The sequence below is a fragment of the Littorina saxatilis genome, linkage group LG8, assembly GCF_037325665.1.
Source record: "Littorina saxatilis isolate snail1 linkage group LG8, US_GU_Lsax_2.0, whole genome shotgun sequence".
Classification (NCBI taxonomy): domain Eukaryota; kingdom Metazoa; phylum Mollusca; class Gastropoda; order Littorinimorpha; family Littorinidae; genus Littorina; species Littorina saxatilis.
Window position 1 is genome coordinate 3,987,520 of NC_090252.1, and position 14,994 is coordinate 4,002,513.

At 42.6% G+C, this 14,994-nt stretch overlaps 1 protein-coding gene across 1 annotated transcript; it reads right to left on the reverse strand.

Annotated features, from left to right (window-relative positions):
* Nucleotides 1-1,496: 1,496 nt before the first annotated feature.
* Nucleotides 1,497-14,619, reverse strand: LOC138972554 (dynein regulatory complex protein 12-like). The gene is made up of 6 exons (XM_070345204.1): nucleotides 14,468-14,619; nucleotides 13,882-13,953; nucleotides 12,573-12,692; nucleotides 9,340-9,432; nucleotides 7,191-7,321; nucleotides 1,497-3,141 (listed from the first exon to the last, which is right to left on the reverse strand). Exons 1-6 carry the CDS (start codon nucleotides 14,532-14,534, stop codon nucleotides 3,013-3,015), a joined length of 612 nt encoding a protein of 203 aa, XP_070201305.1. The 5' UTR covers nucleotides 14,535-14,619; the 3' UTR covers nucleotides 1,497-3,012.
* Between the last annotated feature and the right edge of the window lie 375 nt (nucleotides 14,620-14,994).

Consider the following 14,994-nt stretch of genomic DNA (forward strand, 5'->3'; position numbering starts at 1 on the left):
CCGCCTCCAGTATCTGTTGGACCGGCGAGTCGATGTTCAGAGCGTCTGCACACATTACATGTACTTTCAAACTTGAAAAGAAGAAGCATAGATAGAGGTATTACAAATAACGACAGAGATCCAAAAAACAAATAGACTGCTAACGTTTCAAAATAAGGACAAAGTTTCAAGACTGAGTGACTGACGGTCTCAACATGGTAGTTTGTGAGTGTGTGGTTTTCATTTTGATAAACTGATTTATTTCTGAAGCTTTAGTTAGAAAGCTCTCTCACTCTCTCTCTCTCTCTCTCTCTCTCTCTCTCTCTTTCTCTCTCTCTCTGTATTTATTTCTGCATGTGTGTGTGTGTGTGTGTGTGTGCGTATGTGTGTGTATGCGGGTGTATGTGTGTGTGTGTGTGTGTGTGTGCGTGCATACGTGTGTGTGTCACGTGTAAAAGATCTGAGACAGTGCACCAAATTATTTTCACAAGAAGGAGTGTGCCTATAATGCTGGTTAATTGTGGCAGGATAAACTGTTCTTCTTTGTAGCCGTTGTAAATGAACACTCTGACCCCTGAATAGTGTGTGTCCAGAATGGTCTACTATTCAGTGATTTGAAGTAATTATTGTCGCCTTGGGGTGTAAACGTCACAGTTCCAGGCAAGGGGTGGAAGTGTAGTAATTATTTGTTTGCTACGTGAAATCTAAGTTAGTACAACAGCCGGATTTTGTACATTGTGCACAACTTTGAAATTACAGTTTAGAAGATATTTCTTATTGTACCTTGTACAATTGTGTCAGTATTGAGCAGTAACTGATGGTGAATTGGTGAATAGATAGTCAGAGGAGAGAGAGGGAGAGAGAAAGAGAGAGAAAGAGCGAGAGAGAGGGAGAGAGAAAGAGAGAGAGAGAGAGAGCGAGAGAGAGGGAGAGAGGGAGAGAGAGAGAGCAAGAGAGAGCGAGAGAGCGAGAGAGAGAGAGAGAGAGACAGACAGACAGACAGACAGACAGACAGACAGACAGACAGAGACAGCTTCTTCTTCTTCAGCGTTCCAGACAGTCTGGTGACGTGTGAGCTCGTTTGCCCATTTGGGTTCCGCAAACTATACTGACTCTGAGAGCATAGTCAGCTTCACTCCGCTTTCGTGGGGTAGGCATGCTGGGTATTTTCGTGTTTCCATAACCCACCGAACTCTGATCCACTGGTTACAGGATCTAACTTGGTCTTGTGCTTGCGTGTACACACGAAGGGGGTTAAGTCACTAACAGGTCTGCACATAAGTTGACCTGGAAGATCGGAAAAATCTCCACTCTTAACCCACCAGGCGGGACCGGGATTCGAACTCACGACCTCCCGATTAGGAGGCCGACGTCTTACCACTGCACCACTTCGCCCGTCTACAGAGACAGCGAGAGAATGAGAGAGAGAGAAAAACAGAATGAGAGAGAAAGAGGCACATACAAACACACACAAAAACACACACACACACACAGACTGGTAGAAGTACTCGCAGACGTTTTCTGTTTGTTGTCTTTTATATTTATTGGTAACGGGCTAAAGATACAAAAATAAAGAGAACTTATAACCCAGACAAGAGATGGGTTTGTACACAATAGGCACCACATTCTAATGTACACCACGCACACAAAATGTCCAAAAAGCATGAGTGATTACGTGTGTATGTATCGCCACACAACATTGTCAGTATTTAGAAGCTTCTTCTTATTCTTCTTCTGCGTTCGTGGGCTGAAACTCCCTCGTACACTCGTGTTTTTTGCACGAGTGGAATTTTACGTGTATGACCGTTTTTACCCCGCCATATTTAGAAGCAAATACAGAACTACAGACACACACATTGGTTTTGCTCTCATTGTTTCAGATTAAATTCGCTTTATGTGAATATTAGACACATATAATTTGCCATTTCAGTGCATAGAGCAAACTCATCGATGTGCCTTCTTGTATGTGTTTATTGACCTGTTCAAAAGTAAATAAGGCAGAATGAGCAAGAAACTTGTTTCCAAGGCAACGTGTGTTATTTTAAAGAGTATATTTGGGTTCGTCATACTTGTTCAGTGTAGAAGGCTAAGCCTAATAAACAGATGAAACCATTGAGGATAAATGTAATGAAGCTGTTTTCATTTAAAGCTGCTACACTATTTTTTCATAAGAGCCAAATTGATTTTGCAAGATTCCCCCCCCCCCCCCCCCCCCCAAACAAATAACACCAGAAGAAAAAAAAACCTGCATTTCACTGCTGTACATTTGCCTTTTCTCTTTTCCTGTCTCTTTATTTCTTCCTTAATTCATTTGTTTTAATGGTAACCAATAGTTTGTACTTGGGTAACTGTGTTTGCTGTGTTATTTTCTAAATGCAATAAGGCAATCTTACATCAATATCAGATTAGGCAGCAGCATTCACTCTTGTAAAAAAGATAAAAGGCATACAGGAAAACACGGTTAATCGATCTAAAAACAGAGGCTAGCTCGTATCTTTCTATAAGTAAAAAGATAACAGAAAGAATTATCAGCAAGGCATTTACTTTTTGTGTTTGACAAAAGCAAGTCACAATCACAGAGATCAATTTCAGCAGTAAATTTAAAATCTGTAAGGTAAGAAAGCTATGAGCAATGTAACATGATAGTTTCAGCCACATGTAACAGGTTTCTCATAACTCAACAAAAGAAACATTTTCCGCAAGAAGAATTTAGCGTTAACATTTTTGTGTGAAATCAACGACAGAAAAGTCTGTGTCAAACTCGTGGCACAGTCAACAGTTGATGAAAAACATGCTCTTGTTTGGATCATTTCATTCTTTCGCCGCACTGACCCTGCATTCTGAGGACTGTTTTCATTGGCAAATACCTATCCAGCGCCTCTTCCAGTCAACTCTCAAATGTCATGCGCGTGCATGTTTGAAACAAAGTTGAATGGTGTTACACGGCCTTGGCGATGATGACCTGCAGGTGACTGTGTTGAGCGCAGGTCACTGTGTGATGACCTGCAGGTGACTGTGTGTTGAACGCAGGCCTCAGATGTCCAGCGGGTTGAGGCCGAGTTCCAGCAACACCTGCTTGGCCTTGCCGTGGATGTGCGTGGTCTTGTTCTCCCACTGCTTGCGTGCGTCCGTGATCTTCATCGTCAGGTTGTCCAGGGCTTCCTGAAACACACAGCAAGACATTAGTTGTCAGTCATGTTGTCACCTTTGGGGCAGGAAGACACCTCGGATGGCAGCGACGCTACAGGGGAACCCCCCCCTTTTAAGACTACCTCCTTTGGGGTGTTGCAGGTAGCTCTGTTTCCTCCTTGGGGATGAAGCTACCAGGGGAAGGGATTGTGTTGGAGGTGCGGGTAGAGGGGTAGCCCTCCCGGTGCTCCCCCTTGGACCTCCCTAGTCTAGGACCCTGGGTCTTCGCGAGGTGGCCATTGTGGCGTAATCCCTCCGGACTAGCATAACGTTTCCCTATCCCAAGACCGACCGTGCGTGGTCTATGACCACATCCTCTACGAGGTGACCCTATCAACTAGGCAGCGCAAGCCCCTAGGTGAAACACGGCGGATCTAGAGGAGAGAACCTCGATAAAAAATTTGAGCTGCCATGAAGACGGAGCATGTTGGCTGAGGACAGCGGGCAGACCTTCTGTGCCGACACCCATCTACAGGAGAAAACCAGGCATGCACGCATCAAACCCAACATGGCCATACAAACGGAAAACTACCTCCGTTTTAAGACTTTGTTTTCTCAAGACTTTCTGTTCATAACCTCTGTAAATTTACCCGCATTAGCCATTTTAAGACTCCCTCCTTTTTAAGACTCCCTCCTTTTTAAGACCCTATTTTCTAAGATTTTTGGAAGTCTCACAAGGGAGGTGTCACTGTAGCTTTGAAACCAGGGCCCAGGTGCACGAGACAGTGACCAACCGGGTGGGAGCCAGCCGCGGTGTTGGATTAGTTGACATTGAGATTTGTTGTTCTCATTTGGTTGGGTGGCACCCACTTTAGCTTGGTGCATCACAGCCCAGTTCTGGCTATCAGCGTGGGTTGGATTCCCACGTTCGGCAAGGGATCTATTTTCCCAGAGTCAACTTTGTGGAGACTCTCCTCGCTGTTTGAACATCCCATGATCCAAGTTCACAGTCATCTATGTCAAGAGTTCAGGGTTATAGAAACACACAGACACAAGTTCACAGTCATGTATGTCAAGAGTTCAGGGTTGTAGAAACACACAGACACAAGTTCACAGTCATGTATGTCAAGAGTTCAGGGTTGTAGAAACACAAAGACACAAGTTCACAGTCATCTATGTCAAGAGTTCAGGGTTGTAGAAACACAAAGACACAAGTTCACAGTCATGTATGTCAAGAGTTCAGGGTTGTAGAAACACAAAGACACAAGTTCACAGTCATGTATGTCAAGAGTTCAGGGTTGTAGAAACACACAGACACAAGTTCACAGTCATGTATGTCAAGAGTTCAGGGTTGTAGAAACACAAAGACACAAGTTCACAGTCATGTATGTCAAGAGTTCAGGGTTGTAGAAACACAGACACAAGTTCACAGTCATCTATGTCAAGAGTTCAGGGTTATAGAAACACAAAGACACAAGTTCACAGTCATGTATGTCAAGAGTTCAGGGTTGTAGAAACACACAGACACAAGTTCACAGTCATGTATGTCAAGAGTTCAGGGTTGTAGAAACACAAAGACACAAGTTCACAGTCATGTATGTCAAGAGTTCAGGGTTGTAGAAACACAAAGACCCAAGTTCACAGTCATCTATGTCAAGAGTTCAGGGTTATAGAAACACAGACACAAGTTCACAGTCATCTATGTCAAGAGTTCAGGGTTATAGAAACACAAAAACACCCAGCATGCATCCCCCGAAGACAGAGTACTGCTGCCTACATAATGGGGGAAAAACAGTCATACACGTAAAAACCCGCTCATGCAAAACACAAGTTAACATGGGAGTTGCAGCTCATAAACGCAGAAGAAGAATGAAAAGAAAACGAAGAGTATTAACAGAACTGCTTCTTCTCTTTTTCTGTGTTCATGGGTTGAAACTCCCATGGGTTTTCCGTGAATGACCGTTTCTAACCATGCATTTAGGCAGCCACACACTGCTTTCGGGGGAAGCATGCCGGGTATTTTCGTGTTTTTGGAACCCACCAAACTCCGACAAGGATTACAGGATCTTTTCCGTGCGCACTTGGTCTTGTGCTTGTGTGTACAAACAAAGGGGGATAAGCCACTAGCAGGTCTGCACATACGTTGACCAGGGAGATCCGAAAAATCTCCAAGCTTAACCCACCAGGCGCGGCCGGGATTCCAACCCACGACTTGTTGCTTGCAAGTCTTATCCACTAGGCCAGTACGCCCGACAACGACACAACAACGACATAACAACGACACAAACACAACAACGACACAACAACGACACAAACACAACAACGACACAAACACAACAACGACACAACAACGATGACACACACACAACAACGACACAAACACAACAACGACACACAAACGACACACACACAACAACGGCACACACACAACAACACAAACACAACAACGACACACACACAACAACACAAACACAACAACGACACACACACAAAAACGACACACACACAAAAACGACACACACACAACAACGACACAAACACAACAACGACACACACACAACAACGACACAAACACAACAACGACACACACACAACAACGACACAAACACAACAACGACACACACACAACAACGACACAAACAAAACGACACACACACAACAAAGACACAAACACAACAACTACACACACACAACAACGACACAAACACAACAACGACACACACACAACAACGACACAAACACAACGACACACACACAACAACGACACAAACACAACAACGACACACACACAACAACGACACACACACAACGACACAAACACAACAACAACACAAACACAACAACGACACACACACAACATAACTCATAACTCATAACTCATAACATTTTATTGATCCAACAAAGGAAATTAAATTGGTCATCAGCACATATAGGTCATTAATTAATAATTATAAAAGAATAAGAGAAGAAAATTCATAAAACCCATGATAACAAAAAAATATCTAAAGTAATATATGTACAACTACAATACCCTTTTTACTTGCACACTTGACACACCGACACACCGACACACCAACACGCATGCATACATACCTACATACATACCTACATATATACATATACATACATACATACATACATACATACATACATACATACATACATACATACATACATACATACATTCCATGTTAAAGTGCAGCCAAGAATATCACAATAACCATATCACTGTTTGGACTAACAGACAAGTCCCCATGCAAATGATGATAACAACAATCCATAATTAACGCTATTGCACTACCAAAAGAAGAGACCAACCAAACACATAAAACCAATCACAGTAATCATCATCAGTTATCACAGGTATCACAGTAGATTAGCCATCAGGTAGTTAGACTCAATTGGGCAAATATAGTGTCAACACCATCACAACAACGACACAAACACAACAACGACACAACAACGACACAAACACAACAACGACACAAACACAACAACGACACAAACACAACAATGACACAAACACAACAACGACACAACAACGACACAAACACAACAACGACACAAACACAACAACGACACAAACACAACAACGACACAAACACAACAACGACACAACAACGACACAAACACAACAACGACACAAACACAACAACGACACAAACACAACAACGACACAAACACAACAACGACACAACAACGACACAAACACAACAACGACACAAACACAACAACGACACAAACACAACAACGACACAAACACAACAACGACACAACAACGTCACAAACACAACAACGACACAAACACAACAACGACACAAACACAACAACGACACAAACAACACAACAACACAACAACGACGACACACACACAACAACGACACAAACACAACAACGACACAACAACGACATAACAACGACACAAACACAACAACGACACAACAACGACACAAACACAACAACGACACACACACAACAACGACACAACAACGACACACACACAACAACGACACAAACACAACAACGACACAAACACAACAACGACACAAACACAACAAAGTCCAGTCAAGCTGGAGACTCACCCTGAGGATCACCTCGTACGCCTTTTCCATTGAACTGACTTTGATGTTGAGAGAATGGATCTCTTCGTCTCGTTCCTTCACCATGCGGTCACGTTCTTCCTGTGTACTCTTCAGTTCCTCCTTCGTCATATCTGTGAAAACATATAACAAATAATTAGAGGAGCTTGAGAGAACTGATCTCTCCTTCCCCTTGCGGTCACATTCCTCCTGTGTAACTCTTCAATTCCTCCTGTGTGCTCTTCAGTTCCTCCTTCGTCATATCTGTGAAAACATATAACAAATAATTAGAGGAGCTTGAGAGAACTGATCTCTCCTTCCCCTTGCGGTCACGTTCCTCCTGTGTAACTCTTCAGTTCCTCCTCCGTCTCGTCTGTACACACACACGGAAATCAAGATCAGTTCCTATGTACTCATGCCCGGCATTGCATGCCAGTCTTTGAGATGAGTGCCGCATTGCTTCCCTGCTAGTAAGCATGCTGTAAATCTTCTCTGAATGGGGCGCCCAGCTGGGGTATTTTATGATGCAGCAATGTCTATATTTCCAGATAAACTGACAACTCACTATAGATAAGCCAGGTTAATGAGTGGAGCTTTGTCACGCTCTTTCAACATACATACAGTCACTCTCTTCGTTTGCATTCTTCCCATCTTCGTTTATCTGTAGGAGTGAGAGAGAGAGGGAACGCAGAGCGCAGAAGATATATTTTCTCAGACTTACTGACGTTACGGTAAAGAGGAGGATGGGGAAAAGGGAACGATTCTGAAAAGAAGGGTCATACATATATATTAGCTAACCACTACCACAGTGTGGTGCAGACAAAACATATGTAACACATTATGACTTAAACACCTACACGCATGCAACTCAATATAAAATCCATGACTTCGGTAGTTTTCTGAATCAAAATCAACCTTCTGTAAACCGGTGTCGCTAAAGCTTGCACTTTTGATGATCTGCCTGAAGCACAAGAATCACATTTGGGGAGAGATTTTAAAGCTAAATTAATGACCCTATAAAAACTGCAACGCATGCAGGAAAAAAAAAATGGGTAGCGCCGTATGTATGGCAGCTCGCTTTCCCCGGGGAGAAAGCAGCCCGAATTTCCATGAGGGTAACCTCACTGGACTGTAAATCTTATCCAATCCAATCCAATAGAGCATACCAGGACACAACAACAGCCGGACCCCATCACAAACAGTCCCGCTCTACAATTGGCAGGCGTCTAGCCAGCAATGTACAAGAAACATAGAGCTACTGATGCTATGTACACTACATTGGGGTGTGCACGTTAAAGATCCCACGATTGACAAAAGGGTCTTTCCTGGCAAAATTGTATAGGAATAGATAAAAAATGTCCACCAAATACCCGTGTGACTTGGAATAATAGGCCGTGAAAAGTAAATATTCGCCGTAATGGCTTGAGATTTACTGGCCGATGTGAATGCGTGATATATTGTGTAAAAAATTCCATCTCACACGGCAGAAATTAATATGTATAAAGCGTTTAGAGAACGTCAAGCGCTATATAAATCTCCCATATAAATAAATATAAATATAGCCTGCACTCATTGCCGGCAGACAACTCTGTCAATGCTGAGAAGCTGCTGTGTAAGGGAGACTACTGAGTCACCCTGTCACATCCACTGAGACTTGGTGAGTACACTGACAAGCAAAGCACCGAGCCATGAAGTGGTGGCAGTGACAATGACAAATCTGTATTTTTCGAAGGTAACAAGAATAAGCATAGATATGCTTTTTTTTTTTACATCTGGCCCTTGTCCTAAAGAGGGACTAATCTACCTTTACTACAACTTTAAAAAAAAATTCAGTATTAAAAAATATCGTTACATAAATTATACATAATTAATGGTAGAACATATAAGTTTGTGCACAAGAAGAGCATTATTTAGAAACACGGTGTTTCCTAGCATATAACCACGTTATGTCCCAAATAGATACTAATTCTGGGGACAAAAATATAAATATAGCATAGCAGCAAACATTGTGAGACTCACCTAGGTGTGTGCGAGTAGCGTTGTTAAGAAACACGGTGTCTCCTGGCATATAACCACGTTATGTCCCAAATAGATACTAATTCTGGGGACAAAAATATAAATATAGCATAGCAGCAAACATTGTGAGACTCACCTAGGTGTGTGCGAGTCCTGATCAGCTCAGCCTCCAGGTGGTGAATCTTTAGTCCCATCTCTGTCTGCATCGTCTTGTATTGACGCGTCATGTCTGACATCACACACATGCATTTTTAGTCCCATCTCTGTCTGCATCGTCTTGTACTGACGCGTCATGTCTGACATCACACACATAAATCTTCATTCCCATCTCTGTCTGCATCGTCTTGTACTGATGCGTCATGTCTGACACACATCACACACATTATTTATACAGTGGAACCCCCCTTTAACCTTTGCAGGACGTCGTGGGTCAATATGGACCCAGAAGGGTCTTTAAATGCTGATATCTGATAAAGTATTTGTAATTTTTCAATGACCGCCCACATACATTTGATTCACTCCTGCATAAAAGCAAAATCAACTGTGATGTATTTCATACTGCGTGTTACTTAATTTTATCCATTTAGCAGAGAAGGAATCTTTTATTTCATGAAAACATAGCACAACTAGCTGAACATTCATGCATGGAAAATGCATGAGTGAAAAACAATTAGTACAGCACAATAGGAAGAACTTGCACCCCTTTTCACCATTCATGGAAAACACTGTAATGATCTTCAGCATTTCAACCCAATGTTCCACCCCCAATTACCGGTAAGCTACAATAAACTTTGTATTCTAAGGTCTTCACTTTTACGCTAACTCCCTGTTAAGACTTTGTTTTCACCAAATTTTACTTATAAAAGTCACCTAACCCTAGTCATCTACTCCCTAACTTTTTTGTGCTAAACAAATTTTCTGACACCCTTGATAGTCTTGAAACAAAGGGGTGACTGTAGTAAGTTCAACCATAGACCTAAATATAGGTCCCTGGTTCAACAGAATACAAAATACAGAATCTTTAATTGCCCAAGGTTGGGAATTTGTGATGACATTGCGGTTAAGAAACATTTCAATCCAGCCATATACACCAAAACACGCATCATTTATACAAACTGATCAACAACATTAGTTTAAAAACAACACTGGACAGCATAAGTATAAAAATACATTCACTAAAACTAGCAGTATACACTCAAGCTTCCTCGCCTCAAGTCACACACACACACACACACACACACACACACACACACACACACACACACACACACACACACACACACACCCACACACACAAGCACGCATGCACGCGCACACATACTCACACACACACGTCACTGCCTCAGGCATTTTTATAACGTGACAGAAATCGCAGTCGCTGGTAGAAATAACAACAAGAAGAGCAAACGCGCGATCGAGTCACTTTCGCAGTTCTGAATATTATATGAGGCATCAGATGGACAGGAAGAAATTGCTATTCACAACACAATGAGTCACGTTCACATAAAATTTGAGCCCGGTCACTTTTATAGTTTCCGAGAAAAGCCCAACGTTAAGTTGTGTGTTGCCGAACAGAAAAGGCTAGTTATCTCCCTTGTTTTTCTGATAACGTTCGTAAAAGGCTACAGATGTAAATACTTTGATGTAAAGAATAATCCTACAAAGTTTCAATCACATCCGATGAACTTTGTCAAAGATATAAAATGTCTAATTTTTCCTTTGACGCTGACCTGTGACCTTGAAAAAGGTCAAAGGTCAACGAAACCATCGTTAAAGTGTAGAGGTCATTGGAGGTCACGACTAAACAAAATATGAGCCCGATCGCTTTGATAGTTTCCGAGATACTTTGTCAAAGATATAAAATGTCTAATTTTTCCTTTGACGCTGACCTGTGACCTTGAAAAAGGTCAAAGGTCAACAAAACCATCGTTAAAGTGTAGAGGTCATTGGAGGTCACGACTAAACAAAATATGAGCCCGATCGCTTTGATAGTTTCCGAGAAAAGTCCAACGTTAAGGTGGTGTCTACGGACGGCCGGCCGGACGGCCGGCCGGACAGACTAACACTGACCGATTACATAGAGTCACTTTTTCTCAAGTGACTCAAAAATAACAAATTAAAACATGAAATATATGCAATAAACATAGATCTGATGGTCAGCGAATTATATCACACACAGACACTCACACAGGCATGTGATGATAATGTAACCGAGTGCCCGACGCCCAAGAATCACCTTATTTGGAAGCAAAGTGGGGTGTTGCAGGTAGCTCTGTTTCCTCCTTCAGGGGATGAAGCTACCAGGGTAAGGGATTGTGTTGGAGGTGCGGGTAGAGGGGTAGCCCTTCCGGTGCTCCCCGGCTTGGACCTCCCTAGTCTAGGACCCTGGGTCTTCGCGAGGTGGCCATTGTGGCGTAATCCCTCCGGACTAGCATAACGTTTCCCTATTCCAAGACCGACCGTGTGTGGTCTATGACCACATCCTCTACGAGGTGACCCTATCAACTAGGCAGCGAAAGCCCCTAGGCGAAACACGGCGGATCTAGAGGAGAGAACCTCGATAAAAAATTTGAGCTGCCATGAAGACGGAGCATGTTGGCTGAGGACAGCGGGCAGACCTTCTGTGCCGACACCCATCTACAGGAGAAAACCAGGCATGCACGCATCAAACCCAACATGAAGAAAAAGATGAGGCCGGGAACGTAGAAGAAGAAGAAGGAAGCAAAGCCAAACAGGGTTGAGATTTAAGAGCTAACTTAATAGCCCTAGAAACAGTGCTATGGGTATGCCAAGGTTGCCAAGAGCATACAAGGTGACGACAGCAGCCAGACCTGACATCACACACACAGCTACTCCACATATCACTGGTGTGCCGTCTTCCAACGTACCAAAAACGCTGAGCTAACAAATAGCTCATGAATGTTTTGGCAGGGAGACAACTCCATCAATGCAGAGGACAAGGATAAGCTAAGGATAAGATTTCATATAGTCCTGTGAGGTTACCCTCATGGAAATTCGGGCTGCTTTCTCCCTGGGGAAAGCGAGCTGCCATACAGTATACGGCGCTTCCCTTTTTTTCACCTGCATGCATGTACTCATGTTTCCGAGCCCTGAGACTTTCGCTGTGAACTTGGGTTCTTTATCGTGCGCATGCGTGCACACAGGGGTGTTCGGACACCGAGGAGAGTCCACACAAAGTTGACTCTGGTAAATAAATCCCTCGGCGAATGTGGGAATCGAACCAACGCCGATAGAGACAACTGGTTTTGAAGCCATCGCCGCTAATGACTGAGCTATTTCCCCGCCAACTGCCCGTGACAAGGGGGACTACTGCGTCATCCTGTCACACAAATGCTGTCAGATGGTTACCTGCGTTGATGGATTTCTGGTCGCTGACGTGTTCCTGCAGCATGGTTTCGGCCTTCGACATTCGCTCTTGCACCTGGTGGCTGGCCGACTGGGCTCGTCTCGTGTACTCCTTGCGAATTGCTGAAACAGCGGCAAGTCAAACGTCTTAAAGTTGTCTACAACTTTAGTGATTGAATTGACAAAGTGAAAGGTACCGTCTTATGAAAACCATACAAGTAGACTATAAGAAACTAAGAATAGACTTGATTGTGCAGTCTTATATATGTAATTTGAGATAAACACACATACACCTTCACCAAACTATTCCACTGTATGGTACATGCACTCACTGACATTCGCATACGGAAACAGACACATATAATAACATCACTCCACAAAAAGGGCAAACAGCAGATTCACACAAACACACTCAGGTTAAAAAAACAAAACACACAACCAACTACAGTCGTGGCATCAACAACAGTTATAACAGCTGCGGCAGCAGCTTCAAAAAGAAAAGCCATTGTCATCATTTTCACAAGTTTTCATTCACAAACACCTGGGAAATAAATCTCATGTTTCCCATGCAATAAATCGAGGTGGTGAATGGGTTTGAGCTTTCAGGTGAAACGTGGATTGTCAAAGTAAAAGCCAATCAGGCTGATTGTTTGATGTGTGGAACCATCGCGGCTTTGGATTTGTGTTTCCAAGGACAACGATTGTAAGCATTCACTCTCAAAGACTCAATCAATGTTGACAATTACCGCGGCGACTCATGGTCAATTTGCAACTTATCTCTGTAATCGCAAAATCCACAACGAAAAGTCATAAACACTTAAAAGAAAAGAAATATGCTCAACACTTACTGAACTCACACGTATGATCGCAGCTCTGTACATTTTCAGACTGGAAGAAAAGCGTCAACAAGCTACGTTTGACGTCACATACAAGGTTGACGTGTTATCTCGAGCTACTGTGACGATGCTTTGTGGCCCAGAGTTGGATTCTAAAAATTCGTCTCCCTGTGGGTTATTGTGCATTTTGTTGCACAACCAAAATGATGACAAAAACGATGTTTGGTGGCTTGTTGACAGACCAGCATTTTGTTGTTGGTCCTCGGGGAGCATATATCGCCTTTTGTCTTATATAATTTATCAACCGCGGCCTTCGGCCTTGGTCGATAAAGATGAAACAAAAGACGATATGGTCCCCTTGGACCAACAAAAAAGCTGGTCTGTCAACAAGCCACCAAACATCTTATAATATTTCTGTATAATGACTTTCAGTGTTTCACAAGATAAAACAAAAATATCAAATTCAACCCACTTACCAAGGTGATCCTTGAGAGCCTCAATCTCATCCATAGTGCGTTTGTACTTGTCTTCCAGCTCCAGGGTGGCATCTGTACAGATAGACACAAGTATATGTTGAGTGACAAAATAAATATGCTCATAATGCACAGACATTTCAACACATTACATTGATCCCATCACTTCTCAAATTTGATTAAAAGGAATTGGTGTGTGCGCGAATACACACACACACACACACAAACACACACTCTCTCTCTATCTTTCTCTGTCTCTCACACACACACTCTCTCTGTCTCTCTTAAATGCAGCAATAACACACTTCACCAATACACATTGGAATGACATTTTTAACGTACTTATGCAGGAAGGACTGCGTTCGTTTGGCGTTTTCAGACATTAAATATTTACAATGCAGCTTTGCAAATTATTAACGACCAAATATGACAGAAAATCATTGCAGGTATTCATGGCTATTAGATTTGAAAACACAACAAGAGTCTATCTTCGGGATGAAAGTAAAATGGTCATTCACAGTGCAAATTCATGTGGATTTTACGATAGTGCCTAGATTTCAACAAAACGATTCGATCACACATTACTTACCATCCTTCTTCCCCTTCTTCTTTCCTTTCCCCTTTCCTTTCCCCTTTCCTTTCTTTTTGGGCGGCATTTTGAATGCCTGACGAAATGATTCAACAGCTCTTTCTTTCTGTTGCCAGCCAAGCTGCGTTCTGCAGTGACGGGCTAGAATTTTTCTGATTGGCTGAAATAACGGGTGAAGTGTCGTCCATGGTGGCGCATTGGGTACAAAGTCCATGCTCTTCTGATACGCAAAACCGGCATCTAGCATTCTGATCACTTTCAGAGTAAACCGTGACTAAATTAACCTAGAATGAAACATTTCCGTTCGTCTTTATTCTGTCTTTAGAGTACAATTTGTCAGCCATCATTTTTAGCATTCAACTCTTATCAAGTTATATGGCTGTCAACTGAATCTATATATAGACAGTCTATGTCTCTGGTATTATCAGTAAGATGTGCTACGCAATAAAGCATTACACATACTAAAAGAGGACGTGGGGTCCAGTGAGAGAGATACATTAGCATCTGAACTAAGGTAACAATAATGC

Bases quoted from the DNA above. Each gene is read 5' to 3' on its own strand.
- LOC138972554 (XM_070345204.1), bottom strand. From the start codon at position 14,534: ATGCCGCCCAAAAAGAAAGGAAAGGGGAAAGGAAAGGGGAAAGGAAAG. The intron at 7,322-9,339 runs GTGAGTCTCACA...ATGTTTTCACAG, and splicing joins CAGGACTCGCACACACCTAG to ATATGACGAAGGAGGAACTG. The intron at 3,142-7,190 runs GTGAGTCTCCAG...TGTGTGTTTCAG, and splicing joins CGTACGAGGTGATCCTCAGG to GAAGCCCTGGACAACCTGAC.